The 27,835-nt window shown below is 42.8% G+C and overlaps 3 protein-coding genes across 6 annotated transcripts in view; 2 read left to right on the forward strand and 1 right to left on the reverse strand.

Annotated features, from left to right (window-relative positions):
• Nucleotides 1-10,303, forward strand: part of mef2d (myocyte enhancer factor 2d) — a 47,903-nt gene extending 37,600 nt beyond the window's left edge. Inside the window, 3 exon segments of the mRNA XM_026316715.1 lie at nt 141-309; nt 3,287-3,337; nt 5,912-10,303. Coding sequence (XP_026172500.1) covers nt 141-309; nt 3,287-3,337; nt 5,912-6,335 — 644 coding nt within the window. The 3' untranslated portion in view covers nt 6,336-10,303.
• A 3,857-nt stretch (nt 10,304-14,160) lies between these two features.
• On the reverse strand, nt 14,161-20,371 carry nes (nestin). The gene is made up of 4 exons (XM_026316539.1): nt 19,329-20,371; nt 18,542-18,666; nt 17,432-17,505; nt 14,161-16,848 (listed from the first exon to the last, which is right to left on the reverse strand). Exons 1-4 carry the CDS (start codon nt 20,301-20,303, stop codon nt 14,186-14,188), a joined length of 3,837 nt encoding a protein of 1,278 aa, XP_026172324.1. The 5' UTR covers nt 20,304-20,371; the 3' UTR covers nt 14,161-14,185.
• A 2,350-nt stretch (nt 20,372-22,721) lies between these two features.
• On the forward strand, nt 22,722-27,602 carry LOC113136812 (C-type lectin domain family 17, member A-like). Of its 4 annotated transcripts, none has more exons than XM_026317884.1 (7): nt 22,722-23,050; nt 23,948-24,031; nt 24,477-24,587; nt 25,931-26,110; nt 26,194-26,357; nt 26,489-26,601; nt 26,679-27,602. In XM_026317884.1, the coding sequence occupies exons 1-7, from the start codon at nt 22,984-22,986 to the stop codon at nt 26,806-26,808; spliced, it is 849 nt and encodes a 282-aa protein (XP_026173669.1). In that variant the 5' UTR covers nt 22,722-22,983; the 3' UTR covers nt 26,809-27,602. The 4 variants fall into 4 exon arrangements, with proteins under 4 accessions (XP_026173669.1, XP_026173668.1, XP_026173667.1 ...); XM_026317883.1 differs by having other exon boundaries at nt 22,724-23,050; nt 24,474-24,587; XM_026317882.1 differs by having other exon boundaries at nt 22,728-23,050; nt 25,787-26,110.
• Nucleotides 27,603-27,835: the final 233 nt, after the last annotated feature.

Genomic DNA, 27,835 nt, shown 5'->3' on the forward strand with positions numbered 1-27,835 from the left:
TTGTTCATTGTGCGCAAGCTTCCACTTCAAAGGTCTCCATTAATATGGATTAGCCCTGATTAATATTGATGCATCAGAAAGTTGCATGATGTAAAATTATCCCCCTCCTTTCTCCCTCTGGCTCCATCCCTTCATGTCAGAGTACCAGCTGACGAGCGCAGATCTCACCGCGTTGCAGACCTTCACACCACCGGCGCTGGTGCCTGGCAACATGGCCGCCTGGCAACAGCAACAGCAACCAGCAGTCTCCCAGCAACAGCAGCAGCAGCAGCAGCAGCAGCTGAGCTTGGCGTCACTCAGCAACTTGGTGTAAGCTGCTTTTAATTCTCAATATCCTAACCTTGATTCAGTTCTTTCTTGACCTTTGACCTTTGAAGTTCTGCTGGCCTATTTGGCCATCGATCAAATAGTGTGGAGGCTGTGATGTCACTGTTTGAACAAATTCACTCTGCTTGGTTAGCTCAGCTGCCGCCCTGCTCGGTGTCCTGAAGGTCCAGTTCTGATTCACCTGCTGATTATTAGGGTCAGCTGTGAATTGGTGTAAGACAATTCTTACGTTTTGAGATTCTAAATCTAATAATAGTTCACACAAATATCTCAACTTCATTTGCTAATAATAATGTTACACTCCAGCATGTTACGCCACGTTGTCTCAAATGAACAGAATCTGTATAAACAAAACAGAAAACTCCGTGAGGCTCTTCATGAGCCCTGTTCTCACACTAGGAGGTCTGTACTGTGCCTGGGCACCTTGGACCCCTGAAGTCCACTTAGTTAGACCAGTGTGAGTGTTCAGTTGGACCTGGGCACAATACTCAAAGCGTGACTGCTGACACCAACACTGTGTCCTGCGCCAGAGCGCTTCTCTTCTGCGTTGACGTCGCCCAGTTCTGGCTCAGTTCGTGTCAAGGGCAGACCAGCGGAAGAATGGGGAGCAGGATGGTGCTCGGGCACATGACCAAGCAGCCGTGTGTGGGGGCTCTTGGTTTAGCCTCACAGCAAGTAGCTACTGCAGACTGAGTATCATCTCACACCGTATTAAACCATCAGCTTTTATGGGCTTCACTAAACTGGAGACACCTCAGATTCTGGTACTGAAGGCTGATTCATACGAATTTCAAGCTGATAAGTTCTGATAACTGGTAATATGGCCCATGCGTCCCTAAATTGGTGTTGGTGAGGTGGATGGGTCTGTTCTCCTTCTGTTAGCAGGAGCTGTCTTTCAGTAATACACTGCATGTCTAAAATATTTCTAGTTTGTCATGCCTGTCTTTCCTGTCTCTGCTTCATTCTTCTTTGATGCAGAAGTACTCCCCCCCCCCAGATTATCAGTTTGCTGGTGTGCCACCTTAAGGCGTAGACCTGGAGCTTCCTGAACGTGTGCCTGTGACAGCTCCTTGTTAGATTCTCCAGTGAAAGGAGTCTCTGGGCGCTACATCCTTACTTCATTAAAATTTGACTTTGCAGCCACTTGGCTGTCACTCTCAGCTGATTGTTACACTTGAGCTCCAGCTCCTCAGACACACGAAGGCCTGAAATGCCTGAAGCAGCGTGACTAAACAGAATGGCAGCTATAGCTTAGCCATCAAGCCAGTTATTTACATTTAGCATTATTTCTTACATGAAGTTTAGAATTTGATCATCAGTCGATATCTCGTCAAGTGGTATTTTTGCTATACATCTTAAATATGAATTTCACATTTGAAATGTTGATATCCTGTTTGCTCAGGGCCACAGCTGTAAATGTATCTCAGCATTAAGCTAATTTAGGAGACTGCAGCTGTTCAAAATCTGCATCACAATAAGGAAAAATTAAAGATAACAGGCACAGAATAATGGCACCTGTCAGCAGAGAGGCTGCGATCAGTTTCTCTGTGTGACAAGCGGAAAATTGCCCATGAAAATACGATAATAGGTTTCTTGTTGTTGTATACAACAGCTGTGACTCCAGGGGGCTGAGCATCTTTCAACAGGCAGCATGTATTCAGCCTTCACACCAGCTCGTAGGCAGCAGAACTCCTCATATCACCTTGTAAATGTTAACAAATGGCTGCCCAGATTGAATGGAGTCCTTCAGGAAACAGACCAGGTAAACACTCTGTTCATAATTAGCTGTAACCATCCAATGACTGTCTCCTGACAGCACTAATATGGCTTATTTAGATAGCTCTACTGTTCAGACAGAGACATGTACGGCACACTGGGAACAATAATCGTGACTTGATTACCTACTGAATCAGTGGGAGTGTAAATGCAGGCCAGTTGCTGGTTGTGGCAGAGATTCAGCACCCTAAGGTCTGACACCAGGAGGAGCGCTGGGCAGGTTTCCTGTGGTGTGTGTGGGATCAGAATGACAGAATCGCTGTCACTGAAAATAAGCAAGCTCCACAGAAGTGTGGGAAGCTTTCCCAGCACACCAAACTGTTCTCTCAGCACAACGGAAAATCGTGTCGTCCTAGGACAGCATGGGCAGACGTGGGCACTTCTGCAGCCCAGACTGCTGCAGTTTGCTTCTGATTTCATCACAGCGTGGCCTCACAGCGAGCGAACATACCCTTCCAATCAGCAGTGATGGACAGTTTGGCTGCGAGCCTCGGCTTCACTGTCGTCCACACTTTGCCTCGTCGTAGGCTCCAAGAGGAAATTACTTCTCCAATCCCCTTTTTTTGATCATTCCTCTTCCTCTGTTTCCGTCTTTTGTGCAACTGATTAGAGGACTGACGCTACCTGCAATACTAATCGTAGTGAAAATATTCAAGGTTTATTTAGTACCGAGTGTATAACTGGTTTATGAGTGATGTCACAGGCAAAATATGAGGCTTTGCATGCAGAGCTGGATATCAAAATTTCTACTTGGTCATGTGCTGATGGTACTAACGTGAGATTCTGTAGTTGATGGTTGTACTTACTGTCAATTCTCAAATGAAGACAGAAATTAATGACCACCGTGTCTGTAGAATAGACTGGTATGATGAAAATGTCAAAAATACTAATTTCATTTCAGTTTATATAAATTTAAAAGTAGTTGAAATACGCATTTGTGAATTTATGGTTTGTTCTTTTATTGACACCTCACACTGGCTGGATCACATTTTAGGAAAATGCTCACGTGTTGGAGCTGACTGTAAATCTACAGAGGCTCTAACACTTTGTCATGTCTGCACAACAGAAACAGCTGTTGGGTCTTTTGTGTTCTGGGTTGACCGTCACTGGCCTCTGTCCTAATGTTTCACTCTGGTTTTACTTTTTAAAACTTGCTCGTCTCTGTTTCCACCTCCCTCCACAGCTTGGCCTCTCAGTCCAACTTGCTGTTTGGCAGGGAGGAGGGCCTCTGCTGGTACAGTACTCTCTCCACCACAGACACACACTGCAGCACACTGCTTTCCCAAAATATCTGCTGCATGAAGGAAACTCAGTTTCAAAACTTTACCTGCAAGAAACTGCTAAAATGATGAGATTCTCAAAGAAACTCAACGTGAGTGATTCCTAAGGGGCATATTAAGTAAAATGAACCTGAAATACAAATTCTAACAAGAATTGTATGATGGAGTGTGACAGCATTAAGCAAATAAATATCCCTTTGGGGATCAACTGCACAAATTAATCAATTAATAATTTATGACGATTGCAGTGGATAAGTTTATCTTTAAATACATTTCATCCATGTTATTATTGTAATTTTTTAAAGTACTGACAGTGGCCAACAAGTGGTTCAGTCAATAAATGATTCAGACATAATGTTTAAAAAATCTCTTGACATCATTAGAGTTAGATGAGATTTGACAACACATAAAGTTCATAAAGTTGCAGGACTCAAAGGAAACAGATTAAATAGGGAGACTGGGCAGAATTAATATGGCGGAGGCAGCCCTGTCCTGACTGAGCCCCCAGTAGGTCAAGGTCCAAAAGGACACCTGCCCTGGCACCTGTTGTAACAGGACAGGTGTGACAGCATTGTCCAGCACAGATCACAGTGGGGGAGTGTCCCTTTAAATATCCACAAATACAAATGCAGAACTGACATAATTAGAATTTATAGTCTTAACTCCAAACAGAGCTTCATGTCATTCATCCAGTTTGATAACACGCTTATAATTTACCCACAGCACAATCCAGGGATTTGATTAATCAAAGGACTGTAGTTGAAGTCATCAGAAAAGCAGAGCATTCTGGGAAACTGTCTCACCACACTCTAAGCAAGCGCCTGCTTCTGCCTGTGCTCGCTGTGTTACCGCCTTCATCACCGTCACTGGCTCGCTGACTCAGCCGTTTGCACTCGCTCACCTCCATCCATCTACCTGTGCCGGCCGAGCCTCGCCAGCACCAGGGGATTTGTGTGTATGGGAGGCAGGCAGCAAGAGTACGTGAGTTTGTGTGTCAGAGACAGACGGCGAGCACTTTTGAGAGCTGCAGACCGTGATTGCCGGGAGGAGTGCTATCTGAAATTCCTCTGTCTGCCAGTAATTGAGGGAATATTAGATATAGTGCTGCAGATGGCTCATGATATGACACATTAGAACACACCCGAGGGGCGAAGCACGGTAATTGGAAACTTCAAATTCAGATCGACCGTGTCAAACCGGGGGAGAGGGAGGGAGAAAGGAGTGAGCCGCAACGGCCGGTGTCAGTGACAGGTTCGACTCCAGCCGCCGGAGGAGGAGGTGAAGGCTGAGGGTGGAGGGCTTGATCAGAGACAGGTGATTTCTGTCCCCAGCATCTTAAGGTGCATGCTCAGAAATCATGATTAGCATGTTCTCCTTCAGACCTCTTCAGACATCTTCAAAATGCTGGTGTTTGTGTTTTAGGTGTGGTGGGTTTGCATCTTGCCATGATGAGATGAGTGACAGATGTTGCGTTTACTGAGATAGAACAGACTTAACGTGAAGGATTCGCTAAGTGCAGGCCTGTGCAGTCAGATGTATGTACTCTGTGTTCAGACAGACCCTCAAACCAAATTTATGTCTACTCAAATGTCTGAAATCACCAATTCCTGGTAAACTAGTAGAACAACATGATCCCTCAGGTGATGACTGTGGAGAATTAAATGTTTCCTGTGTTGACAAACTCCACTTGGTTTAAAACCCGACTCACGGCATAAATGTGTTCGCATCTTTTAGCTCTTGAGCAGCAGAAAATTGGGGGTTATGGCTTAAAAATCAGAAAGTCCATTCAAACCCTGGTGGAACCAGATAACACAGTGGCTAGAGCCTCTCCCAGTCAAGCTGCGATACAGTTTGCCACTGAAGACTGTTGTTATACAGTATATTGGTCCAACAGTTGATTCTGATCTGAACCAAAGAATCTAAAAACACCACAGTCGTTATCGGTACAAGGTGCGGGCAGATCCTTGACAAGGGAAAGTTTGCAATGCTGGCAAAGCTGCACTGACGCTCACGTTCATCTGTTGCTGTCTGGTTCGGTATAAACATCAGAGAAGGTGCAGCATAAGATGCACTTACCAGGGAGGCTGCAAGCTCTCACCTGACAGGTAGGAGTTACCTTATTTCACCAGCTCTGGTTTAGTTGTCATTGTGCAGGGTGAATTTTAGAGGACCAAATGTAAAGATGTTGTAAAGATGATGTTTGGCTTGCATGGCTTATGAACTGTGCTTTCATGTGACATCAGGTGCGGTCCTGTTTGTTTTGCATTCTTCTTCTCCGTGAGCAGACGTCTACAATTGCCAGCATTGCCTGGGTGTCCTGGCTCTTTGGAAAATGGCTGGCTTCTCCCAGTCAAAGCCCAGGCTGTCATCCATTTGGCTTCTTGTTTTTTCATTATTGGCTGAACTGTTTCCTCCCCTGCAAATTGTTGACCAATGAAGGTTTATTCCTGTGTGATGTTCAGCACATACTCCTGGAAATGACTAACTCTTCCCCTTTGTTCTCCTTCTGACCTTCTCCATCTCTGCAGGCCAGTGGGACATATACCTCAGGGCACCACCCTGACCGTCAACACCAGCCCCAATGTCAACATCAAGTCTGAACCCATCTCACCTAACCGTGACCGCAGGACCCCGAGCTCTACGGGCGGGGGAGGCGGCGGGGGTCAAGATCAAGTGCAGGTGTCGGTCACCTATCCCGGTACGCTGCGTTTGGAAGTGGGAGCTCAAGGTCGCTCGCCCGTCGACAGCCTCAGCAGCAACGGCAGTTCGTACGAGAGCAGCGACCGGGATGATGCTGTCCAGAGTCGAAGCGGGGGTCCGGATTTCCACCACCAGGCCGGCACCGGAGCCCAGCAGCCCAGCATGGTCCTGCTGAGGCCCTCTTCGGCCGAGCCCCAGGAGCAGGACGGGACCAGTGTCAAAAGAATGAGACTGGATGCCTGGGTCACATAAAAAGGTGCCCTGAGGGGGCGGATGGACAGTTGGAGTATTGTTCATGCCCCCACCAGCCCCCACACCCCAGTGTCTCTCCCCCTGCGTACACACATTATTCCCAGTATCAACCCAGTAACCCACTGTCCATAGAGGAAACACTGACAGGAACCACACAAGCATGCACTGACACACGCACTGACATGCACTGACACATGCACTGACATGCACTGACACACACACTGACACACACTGACGCACACACTGACATGCACTGACACGCACTGACACACGCACTGACGCACACACTGACATGTGCTGACACATGCACTGACATACACAGACATGCACTGACATTCACTGACATGCACTGACACACACACACACACACACACACCGACATACACTGACATGCACTGACATTCACTGACATGCACTGACACACACACACACACACACACACTGACATGCACTGACACACGCACACACACACACCTATGTGCTGTTTGTACTTTAACTCGCTCACACAGAAAAACCCAAAGGGGTCGGGCCGCCAGCATCGTTCGTCAGAATAATCCCAAAGCTGGAGCATGTTCAGTCGTATTTGGGTAAAAGTGAACAAGTTTTCATTCAGGCCAGAGAGACGAGTTCACTTTAACGTGTCGTATTCTTTTCATTCATTCTCTGCTTCTGCTGAGCAGCTGGTTTTGGTCGGACCCCACAGCGTTGTATTAAATAGGCGTTGCCGGATCAGTCCTCGTCTTCGGCCTACCTGCTGCTGTTTCCCTCTCCGTCCTTTTGTATGAGCCTTGACCAGTTTTTCCTCTTCGTAAAGCCCGGACTCTTGTCCTTCTGCTCGGACTGTTTGGCCTTTGGATTCACTTCAGTTTAGAATATGAAGACAGTAACATGAAAGAGTCGTCTCCCGCTCATGCTCAACCGCAGCCACATCCACAAGCCAGCATGTGTCAAAGACTGATGACCCCCAGGTTCTCATTGATCGATTGTTAAATCAATGCAGACTAGCTGCAAAATGAGGAACGTAATTTGCTGTTGGGGTAAAAGACTGCGTTTCTTTGATTCAGGAATGAGCTGCAGCAGCTCAGCGACACATGATGCAGACTCTCCTAGTTTGATCGTGTTCAGCTACAGATGCTGGGAAAGGAGTGTGTGTGTGTGTGTGTGTGTGTGTGTGTGTGTGTGTGTATACACGGGTTTGGTACCTCAACAGTTTTTTTTTATTTATTTATTTTTTTTAACAAAGTGACTTGGACAAATTTTCATCCTCGGTTTCATCCTAAAGACACATGCAATGTGCAGCTGAAACTATTTTTGTGAAGCAACTCATGTTTTCAATAGATGACCTATGGTCCCAGGGGAGGGCCAGTACCGTGTATATAACCAAGCTCTGTGGCTTTTGTGTGACAGGGATTAAGTGTTTTGAAGGTTAAAAATAGGTCACACACAAGTATATAAACAGTTTCAGGCGATAACAAGGGCAGCTCTGCATCCAGAGCAGGAGACTACACCAGACGGCAGGAGTCGTGTACAGTATATAACCCTCAACAAAACAGAGAAACACAAACATGTTAATTCTCATTTGTCTGTTTAAGTTTATGAGCATATATAAGGTGTAATATGCTCACAGGCCAGGAGAGGGTGCTGTAGAGGCAGAAAGGGAAGTTTTGGTGACTTGGACTTGTTGGGGTGAGCAGCAGATGACGTCACTGATAGAGCGCACTTTACCTGAACCCCACACCCCTGACACCTGAGCACCGTCAACACACCTGTACATACACACCAGGGTTCTACGGATAAACTCTAATCAGGAAGTAAAGACAGAACCATGCACTTTTTATTTAATGCTTTCAATTGTTTGAGAGTTGTTTGAATTAAATTATTCCATCAATTACTCAATCAGACCTCCAGTTAGTACCTGCTTTTTCAGGTGTGGCACCCTCACTGCCTGTTTGAAATGAATTTGTGTAACTGGTCATAAAAGTGAAGCTCAATTAATTAATTGTAAAATATCATAATAAGCAAAATTAGGATAAATATTGTATTGAAAGTGTCATTAGATAATTGATCATTTTAAGAGAGCAACAGAAAAATGTCTTACTCATTTCTGAGTAGCACCAGTTTATTTGCAGCAGCAGCATCTTACATTCTCATTCTGCAAACCATGAATCTGTCTTTCCCTTAACGGATCAGGGTCCCATCAGGGTCTACAGTACGCTCTGAAGGGTTTTTTTAGCTTCATAGACTATTTATTATTAAAGGAAGGCTTGGCATGTCCAAGTGCTGTTGTATTTGCAGCTTCAGTACAAATGTGCCAGTATTTTCTGCCAATAACTAATCAGTCAGACTGTATATGTGATAGAGCCAAGAGTGTCGCCTTATTAAAGGCCATGTGTCCATATTTAAAGGATTTCTCCTTCATTTCTTCATTTCTGGCTGTAGTTTTATTTGACACAGTTAAAAGGACAATGAAGGTGAACAAAATGTGAAGGGAGGTGATTTTGAGTTCAGTCGGTAGATTTTAAATATCACGGTGGTTGGATTTTAAATATCACGGTGGTCCGAAGTGCAGATCCATGAAAGCCCCTTGAGCCTCCAGCCATGTGCTTGGTAAAATCTTTGTGTGGGTATCGTTTGTCGCTAAGCCGGAGGTTTCAGAAGGAGACTTTTAATGACTACCTCCTAGATCCAACGCAGACTTGTCATGTTTTACCACAAGCAGCCGCCTCACCCTCGTCACGTGCAGGCCACTCACGCTGGAGCTCAAAGCACAGCACTCACACTTTAATGGCACGCTCCTTTTTTGTTTGGGCATCAGCACAGAAACGACTAATTATATTTGGGGCCATTTTCACAAGTGACACAACCTCCAGCCCCATCGCACACTAGTCCCATCATCCTCTCCCCACCTCACCTCTGATTTCTCATTTCTTTCTGTGTCTGTCGCTCACACATTCATCCTTCTGTGACAGGTCCCAGTGTCTTTTCCCAAGTGCGACCCCCAGTTAGACTGTCAGGACAGTTGGGCCCTGAGCTGCGAACAAAAACTCGACCTGTGTTTGTCGCTGCACATCACGGGTTTGTCACAAAATGAACATGGCAGCCGGTACAACGGGGCGCACAGATTTATTTATAACAAACAACAGTAGAGGGCGCTGTAAAAAAAAAAATTAAAAAAAATATATTTACTAAGGATGTTTCCCTCACTCTCCAGTGTTAATTAGTGCTGGTGACTGTCTGTTTTGTTCTCTGAGAATTATTATTATTATTATTATTATTATTACCACCACAGCATTCACGGATGGTAACTGTAATGATAATATTGAAATCTGTGTTTCTTTGTGTAGATTAGGCATCTTGTTTTATTTGGAATTTGATTTTAATTTATTATATAAAATATTATATAAATATAGTTTTTGTTTTCTCTTTTTTGGGATTTGTTTTCTTTTCAAATGGGTGTTACGAATGTTGCACGGTTTTATTTCATGAAACTCAACCATTGTGATATTAGTACACGTGGCTGTGGACGGAGGCGCTGAACCCGTCGCTTCAGTGCTGCAACTTTGAGTTTAGTGCACAAACCTCGGTCCACACATGGTAACGTGAAGGGTGGGGGGGCAGTGTGCAGACAGTGATGTCGGTGCATGGTTGAATCATGGTATAGGAAATGAAATGTTGACACAAACATCACACAAATACAAGAAAAAATAAATGACAGCTAATATATTGTGTTCAGCTAGTTTGCTTTTTTGTTGTAAAGATCATTTTTATTGTTTTTTTGGAGAATGATAAACAATTTGTGTATATTTTCATAAACAAAGTATGCACTGATATGTTATTACAAATTCTATACTGCTTTTACAGAAGTGTTTGTTATTGTACCAAAGTTTCCATTGGTCCCCTCTTACCCTTCTCCCTTTTTGCGTATGTTTGATCGTATTTTATATATTAAATAGACAAGTTGACTTACAGAGAAACTTGACTTTTTCTTTTGCTGTTGAATGCGTCAGCATTGTCATGTTGTCACCCCTAGATGTCACTGTAGCATTTAGTGCTGGTTATGCTGCAGTGATGCAGTGTCACCTACTTTTTCAACAAATTGTGTTGTTTTTAGCACAGTATGAATCTATTTTTATCTTAAGGCTCATAAGGTTCACCTTCCAGTTGAACAAAATAACGTAACCTGGTTTTGTCAAGAAGCCCAAATTAAAAGATGAGAGAAAACTCATGGTCTTTTCCACCATGTGTTTGAGTTTACTCATGCAGTAGTGCAGAAAGGCAAAGAATTGTGTTATAGAGCAAAGTGGAAAAAAAAAATGCAAATTTGTATATTTGGTGAATATTTAGGGATAAATCTACAGTTTTTGACTTTGGAAAACAAAGTTTCATGTAAAACAGCTGCAACAAGTTTAACAGAGAGCTTAATACTAAACAGAAATATTCTGAGCACATACATGGGTCATGTGTCTTGACATTTCACTTTAGGTGCAGATCAATGAAATGTGAAACTTAATTGATCCTCGAATGGAGAAACACATTGTTGTTCCACTCCTCATCCATCTTTGTCCCACAGGGGAGGTCAGAGGTCAGGGACAGAAACAGCTGTCGCTCCGAAGAAGGAGTACTGGGTTCACACCATGAGCCCTCAGACAAATCTGTGATTACGAAGAGAGGAAGTTCACTGGACTTACCCTGGAGCTGGAGGGCTTCACTGTTTTGTTCAAGGGCCCTTCAGCATGGTGGATGCTGACTGAAGGGCCTTGTGGGTGAAGTGAAGCCACTTTGCCGCCAAGAAACTCACATTGTCTTAAAATGTGAAACGTGAGTTTCAGGTCACTGCACCAGCAGGAACAACAGAAAACATGTGAGTGCATTAACGCTACTTTACTCCGTCACTGCTGGATAAGCAGATTTTACTCAATGCTAATTTAAGTGACACCTTCTCATTTTAATATTTTAATATGTCCAATTTCACTTGTGTAAAGGACCTCAATACTTCTTTCTTCCGACAAAGTTATACTGGAGCTGACAGCATAAGGCCCATGACAATGACATTGTTCTCCATTAATTGCAGCAAAGGCTAAATAATAAGCTGGCATACCACACACAAAGTTCATGTGCTGAGCATATATTGTGTTTTCCAAAGCCCACAAGCAGTTTGACATTTGCTTCTTAATCAGGTTTGATTGACTGGACGGCTGAGAGAAAACGTTCAAAGAAGTGAAGTTATGAACGCCCACACAGCTGTCCACCCACAGCGTCAGTCAGCTCACTCCTGACTCGACAGGTCACTAATTATAACCACCCTGACATACAGCTCAGTCCAGCTGGACAGTCCAGGCATTGTCTGTCTGTCTGTCACACCATGTGTCTTCACATTATGTTCAGTTTGGACGTGTTATGTCAGGAAAAACAGCATTCCCTCTACACTGCAGAGTGGTCCTACAGTTGACTGTAGTTAGTTACAGATGCTGAGAACGACAGATCAGTGGTTGAGACGCTGTGACTCATCTTCCTCTTTGACTTCCTGTGGGTTTGCGTGTGGTTTGTCTGCCAGCACACATCTACAGTAACTTGATTTTAACACTGATTAGATTGTGTGGGGTCAGACACCGACCAACAGAGAAATAACTCACCTCCCCTCTGCCTTCAACACATTTACATCTGAATTTGTCAGGTACACACTAACGACACTTATTTCAAAACATGGTGTTTCACATTAAACCAACCTGAGCTGATTCAGACTTTTCCCGGAAGGTTCATGGGGCTTATGCTGATGGCTGTTTTAGGTTATACAACAGCTTCAAGTCCAGTTTACGACATTGGTCTTTCTTCTTTCTTTCTTCCTACCTGCTCATGAAAATAGAAATGAATCAGAAATTATAAGGAACATGCTCCTTTTTGAAGTGGTCTATTGAATCAACGTTTTTTTAAAGTAGCTGTGACTCTGACAGTAACTCTGCACTGATAACATTTTGAAGTGGTATTCATCGCTCAACAGCAGTAACTCAGAATTAAAGCATTTATTTTAGCATCTTTTAAACTCAAATGAAACTTTTCCCTGTTTTTATCTCTGCTGACTCCTGTTAGTCTGTGGTTAAAACCACCAGTTGTTCAGCTAGAGCTGCTTCACACCAGCCCCCCAACCCTGTAGCCCCTGCACCACATTGTTGTCATGAAGGTTTGGAGTGTTTTTCTACAGCATCACTCATCCTGGATTACTAAACCAAACTGCAGCTGTCATTAGCAGATTGCACACGCCGGTGCAACCTCTTCTTGTTTTGACACCAGCAGCTGACTTCCTATGAGGCGTAGATGGTGTTGCGTTACAGGCACTTTAAACCCACTACGCCCAGTACACATGAACACTGGTGTTTGGGGGCTGGACAGGTGATTTTTGAGGAGCTGGAGCATGGGGCACCAACTGTGAGTTTAGTTTGTGAGTGTGTTTAAGTCTGCAAACTACAGTACATACACAGTTAATGGTGCTGTTCAGTTCATTAATAGGTGTGTTGGTGCTTGGTGCCAGTGAGGTTTTAATGAAAGAGGGAGATTAGACAGACGACTCTAATGATGTTTTTGGCTCCTGTCACTCGATGGAAGAGGCTCCGCTACTTGGTCAAATAGCAAAACATCCTTAGTGCCCAGTGACTGGAGAGAACTGGAGAAAAAGGACGTCTCATTCCTAAAAGCTCTGATGTTAATAATCCTACAACACCCAGGATGCATTGCACCCGGTGCGTCCACTGGAGTGTCTGCTTTTTTCACTGAGTTTCTAAAGAGCTCTGCACACAGGTCAAAACACAAACTTGTGAAAGGCCTGGTGATGCTCTGTCTGTCTCAGTGATGTGTTTACTAAAATGTTCATGACTTCCTCCTGACACTAGCTATGGTATCAGTGTGACTCCACACTTGTTTTCTTTTCATTTTGTAATAAGTGGCAGTTTCTTGGAAAGGGCTCTATAATTTGGTACAGGTTACAGTGAAAATAGTTTTTTCCTTGATGAACAGCTTTGTTTGAACCCATGTAAATAATTATTTTTTAATAGATTTTTTTTTTATGTCCTTACATGTTGGATTGTATGCTTGCTTGCAGACACCTTCATATACATGTTCACGTAACCAGCTTTATTCTCTGCAGCAAAAAATGAAGTTTACCCATCAAAGAATCTGTATTTCTCCAATAATATAAATTTATAGCATTATTCTCAGGATACTTGCAGACAATTTAGAAAAGTTTTAAAATAAAATGAAGCAATAAAATGGTGCAAAAGTCTTATATAAACTGTGCGTGTTCATAGATTAAGGCCCTTGCTAACATTTTTATTTGCTAAAAAAAAGAGGGTGCTAACAGCAGTTCCCCAGCACCATGAAATATCAGTGCAGCTAACAGGGGGTTGTGTTAGAGACTAGTCGCCTCTCAATGACCTTCAGCTTTCTAAAAGACAAATATGGTCCTTGCTGGTCTGAAAACAACAGAATGAAAATTAACAGCGTTAGATCTCATGATGGCAGCAAGATAAATGTTCAGGCAAAGAGATCCAGAGCATTTCTATCATCTACAGTTTATTTTGGCTGTAAAGGTACTGCAGCAAAGACATCATAGGTGGAAATAAAACCAAGATCAATTTAAAAAACCTAAGTCAACATATGTTTGTTTATTCAAAGTTTAGATTATGTTGAATGAGATAACGCACAGTGGCTGGTTGAAATACTGTGACACAGCAGCTTCTTCACTGCAGCATCCACTGATTTCCATCAGTCAAATCAGATTAGGCAGTGATAGTAGACATTCAAATGACATCTCTGAAACATGCACTACAACTGGTTTAACTTCAGCACGTGACTCCTTTTTATGCTGGATCTTCAAAGAAAGATGAAGATTCACATTCAAGCTCAGACTCCCCAGCATGACCCAACTCATCAGCAGCATCTTTAGACCACGGCTGCTTCACCTCAGAATGAAGCTGCTCCTCTTCAGCTCCCAGGGCTCTATTTGAGCCACTGTCCATCCTACACCTGTTAGCGACACCAAACCCTGGACTGTGATTGCTTTGTTCATATGGTGCATCACAGCCATCATCTGGTTTGTAGGTGGTTCTGGCCTCTAAATAGGATTCCCCAGACTCAAGGGAAGTGGAAACATCATCGAGGCTGCCATCTTTGTCATTTGTGTTTGATAGTTCTGTGGAGTCTTTCATTGCAAAGATGTCAGGAAAGCTGATCTCAAGCGGTTCCTTTTTGTGTGTGTCGTCAGGTCCTTTGTTGTTGTGACTTTCAACTAATTCAGGGACATTATCACATTTTTGATCTTGTTCGTTCTTGTCTCTGATTTCTGAGTCCTCACTTTGGTTCTGTTGGACCTCAGCTGTTTCTGGGACTGGCTGCCAGGGTGCAACACCCTCAACTTGATTCTCCTGAGACCTGCTGGACCCATCTACAGGTAAATCGCCTTTCACCTCAGTATCTGAACCCACATCCTCCAGGTTTTGCTGTGATGTGGAGTTTGGATCCTCTGAGCTGCTGATTGCCTCCATGTCTGTTCTGTCAACATGTCTTATCATGGACACATGTTTATTCCCCTTTGCTCTATCTGGAACTTTTTCGTCTTCATGCTGTATTTCTTCATCAGCCGCAATGTCTGTCAGAGCTTTGGCCACTGATGACTCACTGAAACGTGGGTTCTCATAACGCTGATTTGGAATTGTAGTGGAAGACGTAAGTTCATGGCTCAGTCCAGGCTCTGAGGAGGAATATGTGTCATCTGTTTTTATGTTTGCAGCCTCTTCTTGATGTATAATTTTCTCAGCAGCCCTGCAGTCCTGTGGTGTTTCCTCAGTCTCACTGAGCTGCTGCTGTGCAAAGTGAGTACTATACTTGTCTGTGCACAGCTTTTCTAATTCTTGTTCCTCAAGTCTGTCTAACTCTTCATCATAATGTACATTTGTGGGCACCATGAGTTTGGTAAATTCTTCACTTTCTTCATCTAACTGTCTCTCACTGAGTCTCTGGATCCCTTCATCTGCATTTTTGGCATCATTCATTGACGTAGCATAATCACTGTCCCTGTCCTCATCCCAGTCCTCAGTGTGTGTGTATCCCAGATCATAATCCTCATCCAGTGCTTCCTCTTCAACTTCTTCACACAGATCTTCCATAGTTCCAAATCTCTTTGACTTGTCTTCGTTCCATGTTCCGGTGCCCGGCTCGCCGATTTTCTTTTCCTGTTCACCATCGCTGGACTCGCTCTCTTCCGTGTGCAGTGCCTGAGCGTGGACGTCAGTCTCGTCACTTTTGTATCGAATCAGAGGACGAGGGTCAGGAAAAGTGTTATCCTGAGCATAGCTGTCGCTCTCCAGCTCAGTCCTCCATGACACCGAACCCTTTTGAGAGTCCTCGTCTTCATCGTCTTCTTTGTCAGGAAACAGAACTTGCTCTCGGTCTAATGCAGCATGCTGCACATCTTCATCTGCTTGTGTGTCCCAAACTGAAGCGGCCATGTCTTTGACTTGTACATCTGTGGAAAACTCCTCCCTAATTTCTCTCTTTTCTTGCTCAGGTTCTTTTGGTGACATGTCTTCCTCTGGTTCAGCATGTTGTCTTTTTGCTTCATCTTTTTTTGTGCCATCATCCATCTCCAGATCAACCTTCCTTTCTATTACACTATTCCACGTAGCCATCTCTTCTCCATCAGGGTACAGCTTATCCTCATCATCTGTCTCATTTGTTCCTACCATGGAACAGCTCATTTCTTGTCTCATCTCAACTGCATCTGAGGTGTTTTCATCTTGGCTGAAATGTGCCCACTGCTTTAACAAACTTTTTTCAGTTTCACAGTCAGATGCTGGACTGTTCATCCCGGACTCTAATTTTGGTTTAAGTACTGCCTCAGTTTCAGAATCTGAAGTCTCCACTTGCACATTTCCCACCTCTTTCTTTACCCCTGCATCAGCTGGAGCATGTGGCTGCATATCTTCTTTTTCAGCAGGCCCTTCCAAAGGTACATCCTTACCAGATAAACTCCAGGGATCCTCTGTCATTCTGACTTGGTATGGTCTAAGGCTGGATGCTGTAGACTGAGTACCAGTATCACAGGAGGGCGGCTCAGTGCTCAGGCCAGACTCAGCCTGATAACTGACAGCTGACTCCAATACTGGTCTTTCAGTTTCAGCATCAACACCGTTCCAGTCCCCTTCATCTTCCTGGTCCTCTGATGTTTTGTTATGAGCCTCCTGCTCATTTGGAGGCGATACAGTCTCAACACAGGTGAGTTTGTCATCAACCTCTGGTGGACTTAAATTTTCAGCAGCTCCATCCTGAAGTATTTTTGGATAAGGGGTTTCCCCTCTCGCTGTAATTTCCTCAAAAGTTACAGGTTTTCTGTAACAGACTGGTGTGGCACTAATCACTGACAGTCCTGTTAGGGCCCAGACAGATGAAAGGGAGGCGGCCTTATGCTGTGCAGAGAGCTGGGTTTGGAAAATCTTTTTACGGCCCTGAGGACAGAAAATTCCATCTGTGGAGGAAAAATGCAGCATTTATGAATACACAAAGACCTAAGCTACTGTGAGAACAGTGACTTACATATATGTGTATTAAATACATTAAGTTTAAATGAAACCACCATATTATGACAAATCTACAAAATATGCTGTATCCTATCATATGTATGTCAAAGTAGGGCAGACTGGTGTTTCAAATCTTCCCTAGTGAGCTTAACATGACAGAGCTGCTGTGGAGCAACCTGCCTCCAAAAAGCATCACTAAACATATGTTTTACACTAATGGGGAAATATTGATCGTCATTTCCTTTCACTGATGTCTAAGTTACCAGAAAGCAAAGCCATATGGCTCAGTAACCTTTGGGGATTCTCTTAGATTGCTCAGCTCATTTATCCCAGCCCCCACCAGCCAGACTAAGCTATTTACAAAGGGTGTAAAACATGGCCCCAGCCCACCCCCAGGGGCTTTTGCTGAGGGAAACTATACCTTCACTATAACGACTGGAAATAACGGGGTGATTCATGTGACATTCAGATTCTAAACACTGCAGCAGTAAAGTCAGTGACTGAATGCAGAGTGTTGTTTTCTTTAATTACCTGTGATGGAAATGTTGTTTGGCTGATTTAAGAAAGAGCTCTCTTCCTTGAGGCTTTCAGCATCCAGCAAAGCTCTGTAGAGACAAACAAGCGAAAGAAACACATGAATATCGTCGTGTTTAGGGTTTGGACGAGCTATAAGTGGTAACTTTCAGCGTGATGCTGAACGCAGGGCAGTGGGTCAGAGAGAGACTGAGGTCTGTTGTTATTTTAATGAAGGAAAGGTCTCGTCATTGAGGAGCCATCTGCAGCACACAAGTCTCTGCCATCAACAATGACAGCAGCTACTACAAGCAGCCCATGCTTCACTAATACCTTTCACGCATCACACACCAGTCTCAGTCCCACACACTCTCTTATAAACAGCTGCATGTCTACCAGATTAATTTTATAACAACAGTATTGTGCTCTAGCTATGTCCCCCTCCATCTGGCTCCTTCCTCCTCCACTGTTATTCTAGACCCCCACAGCTCATAAACCAGTAGTTTCTCACTGATGGCTAAGGATCAATATTTTGAGGTTGGGGGGGGGGGGGGTAAGGAGATGCCACAGCTGGTGATTACACTGTCCACAACAACCGAGGCTGCCGTTTCAATGAGACGACCTTTATACGGCTGCTGATGAGACGTTTGTCTACGCTGTTGCAGCTTTTTCTTGAACCCAATTGTCTAAATCTGAGGTGACACAGCAGTTTAACATTATACATGTGACCAGCAGGGACGACTTTTCTGTACTGATTACTGCTCATATGAACATTTCCTCTCTGGACCATTTGCATAGAACTGAATCTGATCCTACAATATGAGTACAGCCTATTCAGGGACACTGCAACTTCAAAATTCTCTTATTATATTTCACATCCTGAGCTTGAAATGTAGTTACCAGTTGGGCCAAAATCAATCTGCTGATTATTTTCTGTTTTATTGTTGGCCTAAAAGAAAGAACAAAATGGTATGGACAAAATGTCTGTCAAATTATTGAAGTTCAAGATCCTGTCATCAGTTTGGACTGACTAAAAGTCCAGCTTGGAAATGATACAGGTCAATATTTCTGACAGGCGGTGTGTGACAAGCCACGTTATTCAGATATTTTAGAAGCACTGATGTATACCTGTACGTTGCTACCTCCAGGCCCAGAGACATCTTCAGCTTCAGGAGGCCTCGGTTCTCACAGAGGAGATGACTGATCTGCTGGTGCAGATCCTCCTTCTCCGCCTCCAGGCCCTGCAGGTGCTCCTGGCAAACCAGGAAGTGAAACAGGAAAAAGGAAGTGGTTGGTGGTTAACAAGGCATGAACGCGTCATCACACTACAGTGTTTGGTCACAATAACCCTTATTTTTCTCATATTGTTCAGCTTGGTGAGAGAATAAGGTTGAGTTGTGCTGTTCTAAACTAAAGCAGTGTTATAGCACAGTTACACAAGTAAACACATTTCACACAGTTGGTTCATATTATTGTTTGTTTGTTTGTTTATTATTGGTATTTTCACACACAAATGCTTTTGTTCCATCACAATTAAACTGATGAAGGGAACAACTCACTATTGTGCACTACTGCTGATCCGATTTTTTAAGGCCTTGGATATTAATCATAAATCAATAAGTTCAAAATACAAATTTAATTTGAATAACAGGATCTTCCAGTGATTATGAATTTGATATTTTAAGCCTTGATCAGTCATATGTCATGGATGGTGTTTAATTTCCTAAATATAGCCTGGGGGGTTAACATTCCTCAGTGGATTGTCACTTTTCAGATATCAAACAGTGGCTGATTGCATGTGTCAGGAGCAACAGTGGATGATTTTTGGGGACCATTGTCACAAAAGACAGAAGTTGCTCAGTGATTTGAGCTCAAGCAAAATCTCTAAATCGGGGCATGAATGTCCTGCACTCACCTGAAGTTGCTGAATTTCATGGCTGTGTATGTCTCTCTGTTGGGCCACAGACTTCTCCAGATGCCATCTGAGCTCCTGAGCTGAGGAGATCTCCTTCTCCAGGGCTTGGACCTTTAGGTGGCTTTCACTCTTCTCCTGACCCACTTGGATCAAATGGCTCCTGGACTGGTTAAGGGACTCCTGCAGCTGAGCTAGCTGGAACTCATAGGCCTGTGCTGCCTCCTGCCATGCTCTGGTAGAACTCTGGGAGTACTCCTGCCCCAGTTGTAGGAGGTTTGGAATCTGGTTTCCCCTCTGAACCAGTGTTGTTGGTTTTGTGGTTCTGGACTGAGCTAATGTGGCCTCTAAACATGCCACATCCTCCTGATGGGTGTGAAGTAGGAGCCTCTTTTCCTGCTCCAGCTGATTGATCTTCCCTCTGAGCCAGATCTGTGCCCTCTGTTCCTCTCCAAGCTGCTTCCTGCTTTGTTCCAGCACTGTCTCAGCCTTCACTTGGGCCTGAGCCTCTCTTTGTCTCTGCAGGTCCATGACTTGGAGCTCTTCGGTGAGCCTGCCAACTTCTAGCTCTGTGTGAACCCTGTCCCGCCAGGCTGCATCCACCTCCAGTCGTGCTTGCTGGAGTTCTTCCTCCAGGCCCTTCCTGCGTGTTGAAGCTCCGTGATTGCTGCGTCTCAGAGCTTGAACCTCCTTTGTAAGCAATGTATTTTCCTCCTCCAGGAGTTGGACCTGGCTCAGGTAGGTCTCCAGGCGTTGATTCAGGTTCAGCATTAGATGCTTCTCTTCGCCCCAGTGGTTGTGGTGGAAAGGTTGATGCACAATGTGGTGCGCCATGTCAGCGTTAAAGAACAGAGATTTAGGAGCCTCAGTGACTGATTTTAACTTGGCAGCAACCTGTCTCTCGTTGTTCAGGCCAGACTCAGTTTTTGAGTGTGTGAGGCTCTTGTGATGCAGAACAGCAGGAGGCTTCCCTTTCATAGTGCGATTAATGAAGGGGCTGGACACATGGACAAGAGCAGTAGGAAGGAGGAGCCTGAAGGCCTGAGAGAGAGGTAAGGGAGGTAAGGAAGGGTGGAGAGCGGGATGGGGGGGGGGTTAGATGGGAAACTGCAGAGACAGTGATGTCATTTCTAACATTAACCCTTTCACCACTGGCCACTGAAAAACCTGTAGAGCCAGTAAATGCTGCTTCTCCACATTTGCTTTGCAGATCTGACCTGAAAGCTGGAGAGGAAGCAGAAAGAAGACAGTTAAAGTTGTATTTTGATCCTTAACCACCAATTTATAGGAAAACATATTTAGTTCTGTTATAGGACAAACTGAAAAGTGCATAAACTTGAGAATTGGTGTGTTTATCTCATCTGTATGAGCTCACTTTCTAACCTGGAAATTAAAGTGAAACTAACCATGTTATTGAGAAAACTCAACAGTTAATCAACAGATTTTAACTTCCTCTTGCTGAAGGGAATGTCTGGCCAGACATAAAGTGTCACTGGGGTAATATTAGCTAGTGAAAACGAATGAAATAAAATTTGGACAAATCACATTAAAACACAACCAATTTCCTACGGAGACAAAGAGCAGCCATAAATCAAACATATAATTTAGGGCTAGACAAATGCACTCAGAATTATGATTCAGGAAATTTCAGGTGTGCCCAGACCTGCAGTCATAAGGAAGAAGCCATTGTCACTCAATGACAAGTGCGTTTTTGTAAACAATAGGCACTTATGTAGTGAAAGGAGGGAAACCTCATGTTTAACTTCTTTTAAATAAAGTCCAGTGTTTCACCTCTGATTTGCTGCAGCACCAAAAGCCCCAAGCAGACTGGGCTCAGCAAACATTACTTGCAAAAAGGAAATGAATTCAACCTCAGAAACAGCAGCATAAAAGTGTGTTACAGGTGTTGGACTGCATGAGTGGATTCTTAGAGCTGCCAGGGAAAACGAGACTGTCCCATCTCCATCTGGTGGTCCTGTCCCAGTAATGCAGCAGCCGTTACCCAGTACCCCAGTACAGCGTCCTGCTCTGAAATATACGTGTATCAGAAGAAACGGTTAATACGAGTCCAAAGATGTCAGATGACATGATTTCTTCTTTATGTGATTACTGTTGTACTGTTGGAGCCTCGGAGGCTGAAAAGGACGTCCTGCCTCCACAACTATTTACCAAGCTGAAGTGCCCCTGCCGCTGCAGTTTGGCCTCAGTTAATTATTAATTATTACAACATTTTCTTCTACTTCTGAGGGAGAGACAATACAGCGACAAGCCATATAAATACTGTGACTTATTATTTTAATAGTTATGCATTTTTATCTCTGCATGCTGTGCTGCTAAAGATACTTCTGGGGAACTACAAACACGTCTGTAATTTGGCATTTAGAATAACTCTGAAAGATGTTGAAATAAATATGATTCATAAGCAGCATAGGAGTAAACATATTAGCTGCACAAATATTCATTAGCTGCACCCTAAAATCTGTGAACAGATCTAATCCTGACCAGCTACTGTTCATCAGCCCAGTGTTCACTGTTGGTCTGAGACTGACATGTTCACCATAGTTTAATATGCGAGAATTAGTGCTAGTGCTGACCTGCAGCGGACACACTGAGGAACTTCATATTTCAGGTACAAAAGCAAAAATAAAATAGTTCAGGATGTTCTTCCTCTCTTAAACTATTTTGTGAAGTAGTTTATTAATATCTGTAACCAGTGGCTAAATGCAGTTATTAGAGAGGAAGGAACCAGGGTCCCAGGGATCTGCTGGAGCCTATCCCAGCTCTCTCTGGGTGAAAGGCAGGGGTCCACCCTGGACAGGTCCCCAGTCCATCACAGGGCCACATAGAGACAAACAACCTCTCACACTCACACTCACTCCTATGGGCAATTTAGAGTCACCCATCAACCTGACATACATGTTTTTGGACTGTGGGATGAAACCAGACTACCTGGAGAAAACCCACACAAGCACAGGGAGAACATGCAGACTCCACACAGAAAGGCCCCTGATGGGTTTCAAACCAGGACCCTTCTTGCTGTGAGGTTACTGTGCCACCCTGAATTTAATTCCCTTGTGTTTTTATTCATGTTGATTTAAGTTTCTAAACTCTAAAAAACAGAAATAATCAAATGACTTTGGCCAAAGGGACAAAATGTACAGGATTTAAAATTAGACTGACCGTTAGATAGAAATTGGGCTGGGCCTAAAATTACATTTGACCTCAGGAGCAGGAAAGTTCATGTTGAAGGGGGGTGCAGGCACTAACCACCACGGAAACAATAGCATCTCTTGGAGCTGTGGCTGAGATGATTTGGTTAAAATTAACACTGAGCATTGAGTTTCCTGATACTATACAAAGCACACAGTCAAAGTCCACGTTCAACATTAGCAATCCTCTGTCTTTGATTAGAAGGTGACATTTCCATAGTATTGCACATAAAGCAAATGGTTTAAAGTCCAGATGTGGCCTGTCATTGAACTAAATGACTTTCTCTGCCAAAAGCAGAAGTTGTTCATTTTATGTCTGAGTGATTTGTTCAACTGAAGAGAGGAACATTAACCCAATCACCAACTTCTTGTATTGAGATGCCCATGGCTCAATAATAATAACACTTCCTGGTCTAAGTCACAGTGAGCTCCACAGACCAACCGCGTTGATGGCAGAAGGCGACATTAACTACGCGTCTGTTGTATTTAAAACTCAGCAAAACTCCCAACATCAAGGTGAGTGCAGTTTCTTCGACAAAGGAAAAGTTTTCAGTGTTTTCATGCTATTGATACAGATCAGACGCAGGATCAATGTTTGTGTGATCTTCTTATGCAAAATTGATTTTTTTTGTGTTTTGTGTTGTCAAGTTGGATTGTTTTTTACTGACTGGGTATTAAATCCAAGTATGAAAAGATTTTAGTGCCATTGTTGTGTAATCAGAAATTAAAGACAATTTTTTTATTTATAATATACAATTTTGAGAAAAAAAGCAGACTTGTCAGATTTGTGTGACTTTGTGATAATGCAGTTTGGAAATCTGCAGGAAGAAGGTGAAAATTATGTGAGGTAGAGATGACCCAGTGTTTTGCCTGGATTATTTCTAAATGATGATTATCACAAAAAATGTTCACTGTAAATAAACAGAGACAACAGAAAGTTATTCTGAGTATGTCCTTGGAACAAATTGTACTTTTACATTTTTACATTGAATCCTGTGCAAACTGGAATCAACTGGAATCATCATTTGCATTTCACTGGAGTGGAGTGGAGATGCAATCTATAAATTATTGACCTGCATTATAGCTGCAATGCAATGTGTCATGTTTGCATTTCTCACATCTTCTATAAAAATATTGCACATTGTTTTTCCCCCGTCTAATGTACGATGTGCACCCGTCCACTTTCTGTGGCTTAGGGCTCTTAGTTAACTATTAGTTAATTATGAGAAATGTGTAGTGTGTGTGTTGTTCAGTTGTCTTTGTGTAGCACCATGGTTCCTGAAGGAACATGATATTGTGTTTACTGTGCATGGTTGAAACAAAAGCTACTTGACTTACTTGACAATAATGAAATGAAGCTGCTGCAGGTTCCACATTGTCCAGTTACTAACCATGTCATGTTGTTCTTCAAAGTTGAAGCTAAAAGGGAAGATGAAATTGTTTATGATGAAGTGAAGATGCAAAGTAAAACAACAGAACAAACTGCCAACACCAAAGGTAAGATGAAAAACATTGCACACAACAGTCAGACATTACTGCAGTAACTTTTTTATGTAACAAATATAACATTTTTATTAATACTGGGAGTCCTGCTGCAACTACTACTGGTACTTTTACCATTATTACTATGAGTCAGAGGGGAACTGACCCTGTTGCATATCTGTGCTGCAGAAGCTAATATTAATCAGTGTAATCTAAGTCGGAGCTTTAAGACTCAAAATTTAGAATTAACCCTTAAAACTATTCCAGAGTATTTAATGGGTATTTTTCATGTCTCAGAATTTAAGGATAAAACTATCTTTGTTTAATGTGACATTATTTTCTTGTTGAACTGCAATGAGGGGGCAGTAAGACGTAAGCTTTTTGCTCTAAAAAGACAACATTTTGAAGATACTGATTTGACTTGATAATTAAAGTCCTAATTTGTGTTTATCTTCAGCAGGATTGTTGCCAGACGAGAAAAACAGAAGTTGCCACTATCCACATTTAGTTTGTTGTTTGGTGATTATTTGTGTCATTTTGCTGTTGGGCATCATAGGAATCTCTGTCTATCGTAAGTATGCTTTCTTTCTTTACCCATTATTTGCTCAGACATTTATTTGCTTATATTGGCAGGTTGTTTGGAAAATATAACTTTGAACTTTTAGTTTCATAACGCCCAGGTCACAGCATCAGATATGAATATGATTTGCCTATAATTTCCTTTTAGTGCAATTAATGGCCTGGTACCTTCATATATATATGTGAGATTCTAAGCTCTCACCAACCCAGCAGAGTTCTGTGTTCTGCTAGCCAACTTCTGCTAGAGGTCCCAGGGCCCCAAACTCTGGAAAACTCTGCCCATTGAGTTACATATCATCACTGACCTGCCCCTGTTTAAAGCTTTTTATAGTCTATAGCCATTCTTTATTTAGTTAGTTGTTTTTAGTGCTGTAAAGCACTTTGGTCTACCTATGTTTGTTGTAAGGTGCTATATAAATTAAGTGTGATTGATTGATTGATTTGATTATAATCCTAATCATTGTGTTTTGTGGTGTTGTGGTTACTTAGCTCAATTTAAACCGAATGGATGGATATAAATTTAGTTTTACACTGACATTATTTCTCGTCAGTTAAATCTAATTTCAGAATAAAGTTCTTTCAATGGTAAAGTTGACTGAATGTATATTTGTACAGGGCTTCCACAAACAGACAAAAGCCACGACATAGAAGAAAAAGTTTGATAAAAGAACTAGTGAAAACATAGAAACACATGCACAAAGGGAATTAACTGATAAAAGCAAAAACAACTTGACCACACTAATAAGTGTTACCTGTGTATTAAAGCACGATTGTTGCTGAAACCTATTAAACACACCCCGACCCTAACCTGCAGTGGGTGACTCATTCTCTCAGGACAGTGAACACACACTGTGGCTTTCAACTCCATCCCACGTCAGGGTTCTGGTGCTGTAAAGTCTCAGTACTGCATCAAATCTGCAGCTGATAAATTTCCCCAGAATACTCAAAACTACAGCAACCAGCTGTTTTAGGCAGCGTCAAATATTTTCATCTTTAGGAGGAACCACTGGGTTTGGTGAAGAGGAAGTCTAAACATTTTGAGCGATGGCCTAACACGTTGGTGGTTTTAGTCTTGTCATGCAATTTACTGATAAATGACGAAGCATGGTGAAACTAGCATAAGCAGAGAAAAGCTTCATTATGGGGAAAATTACAATATTACTATCCCCCAAACTCATTTTTATTTTGCAGTTACTACTTTCAGTGATGAGAGAGGTATCAAAGAGCTGGAGCTGTTAAAAGACAACCTGACACAGACCAACAGCAAACTCAGCTCAGACAATGAAAACTTGAGGATGGACAACAAAAATCTGACACAAGCCCATACTGTCTTAGTGAGCAAGGTCGAAAACCTGACGGCAGAAAACCTGCAGCTGAAGAAACAAAACCAGAACCTGGAAACTGACAAGAAAAACCTAACGGAACAAATACTAAACATGGAGACCAAGTGGACTGAGCTCAACGTGACTCGAGCTCAGTGGAGCATTGATAACTACTGTCCCAAAGGAAACAACGGTATGTTCAGATCCCAATAAGAGATTTAATTAGAACATGTCAGTGCAGTCATGATGTTTATTAGTTGGTCTCTGTTGTTTCAGGACGACAGTGTCGGCCTTGTCAGGAGGGCTGGTATCAGTCCCAGTCCAGCTGCTTTGCCATTAATAACCCTGGTCGTCCTGATCTGAAAACCTGGGAGGAAGCTCGAGAAAACTGCGGTGGAAAAGGTTCAGATTTGGCCGTTGCAGTTAATGAAGCAGACAGGGTAACAAGATAAATGTGAATTTGTTTTACAGCCTGTATGAAATAAAAAAGTGTTTTCTGCAGCTCTGGACACACAGAGTCTGTAGATCAGTGTGTTTACAGTCTTTAAATCTCAGTGTCTCTTGTTATCAGACGTTCATCATTAGTAAGAGCTGGAACAGTGAAGGAATCACAGGATACTGGATTGGTCTGAGAGTTGAAGGAGGACAATGGAAGTGGATCAATGGAAGTGACCTGATCAACAGGTGAGAGACATGTTCCTGAACAGTGGATCAATGAATCTCTGAGCTCTGATCTGATCCTGGTCCTGTTTTTCCCTCAGCTCCTGGGTAGACGCTCCCACCAACGGTAACTGTGCAGTTTCTGACGATAAACAGCATCAAAAATGGAAATCAGTAAACTGTACTGAAAAACTCCGATGGATCTGTGGGAAGAAGGCCATAACTGTTTAACCTGCACTCAGGCTGCAGGAGCTCACTGGACCCTCGGGTTAATATTATTAACATTATTTTTTTCAAAGCTGTTCATGAATGCACTTTGGTCATGATGGAAAACCAATATTATGTATAAGTTCAAATACATTACTACAGTAACTGCCCTAATTATTATTAACTTTGACTTATTATTCTTAACCTGTTCTTTGTTTATAATGTGTGTATCAGCAGATTGATGAAAGGGACCAACAAGACTTTTCAGTTTCCTTTTTCCTTATTTTCCATTTCTGCTGCTGATTGTCCAGCAGAGGAGCTGCTGTATGTTCTTGGCCTTAAGTGTCTCCCCTGTTGTTCCAGACCCTCCATGCCTTTATTCTGCTCTCTCTCCTGCCCTGCTCTGCCCACATTCACCTGTATTTCAACCCAGTACTTACCTAAATATGCACTGTTGTATTGCTGTTGACCAGAAAGCTATGGAGAAGTGTTGTTTACTTGTGTCTGTGATTTTAGTTGTTTCCTCCCTGTGTGTTTACAACTATGTCAGTTCCTTGAATCTGACACTCTTTATACTGCACAACAGGGCGACTGTAGAATCTGCTGAGGTGAAAGAAAAAGGGTCTAAATTTGTCTCTGCTGCACATATGCTTGATCTGACATGATCTTGGAATCTGCAGATGGAAAATGTTGTTAGGACTATTTTCATGTGTTACACAACAGTAAACAGCAGCATATCTCAGTAAAGAGCCATCCAGCACTGCAATAATTGATCACTTAAATCATTAAAGGAAAATAAATCTGAAACTATTTTGTCAGTTGTTTTAGTCTTTTTTCAGTAGTAGGATCAACCAGACATTTGGTGCTCTCCACTTTCTATTTTTTAACACTTTGAAGACCAAAGGAGTAACCAGCTAATCAATATCAATAATATAAAATAGAGCAATAACCTGTTCCTTGACAATAACAATAATAGAATAACTGATGGGGAGTGTTATGTGACAGAAGAGGAGTGGCATATTGTTTTATATGCAGGTTGAACAAGATTAGG

Source organism: Mastacembelus armatus, chromosome 16, assembly GCF_900324485.2.
Source record: "Mastacembelus armatus chromosome 16, fMasArm1.2, whole genome shotgun sequence".
NCBI lineage: Eukaryota > Metazoa > Chordata > Actinopteri > Synbranchiformes > Mastacembelidae > Mastacembelus > Mastacembelus armatus.

Bases quoted from the DNA above. Each gene is read 5' to 3' on its own strand.
- LOC113136812 (XM_026317881.1), top strand. From the start codon at position 22,984: ATGGCAGAAGGCGACATTAACTACGCGTCTGTTGTATTTAAAACTCAG. The intron at 26,111-26,193 runs GTATGTTCAGAT...CTGTTGTTTCAG, and splicing joins CTGTCCCAAAGGAAACAACG to GACGACAGTGTCGGCCTTGT. The intron at 26,602-26,678 runs GTGAGAGACATG...TTTTTCCCTCAG, and splicing joins GGAAGTGACCTGATCAACAG to CTCCTGGGTAGACGCTCCCA.
- nes (XM_026316539.1), bottom strand. From the start codon at position 20,303: ATGAAAGGGAAGCCTCCTGCTGTTCTGCATCACAAGAGCCTCACACAC. The intron at 18,667-19,328 runs GTGAGTGCAGGA...CTGGTTTGCCAG, and splicing joins ATGAAATTCAGCAACTTCAG to GAGCACCTGCAGGGCCTGGA. The intron at 16,849-17,431 runs GTAATTAAAGAA...TTTCCTCCACAG, and splicing joins AAACAACATTTCCATCACAG to ATGGAATTTTCTGTCCTCAG.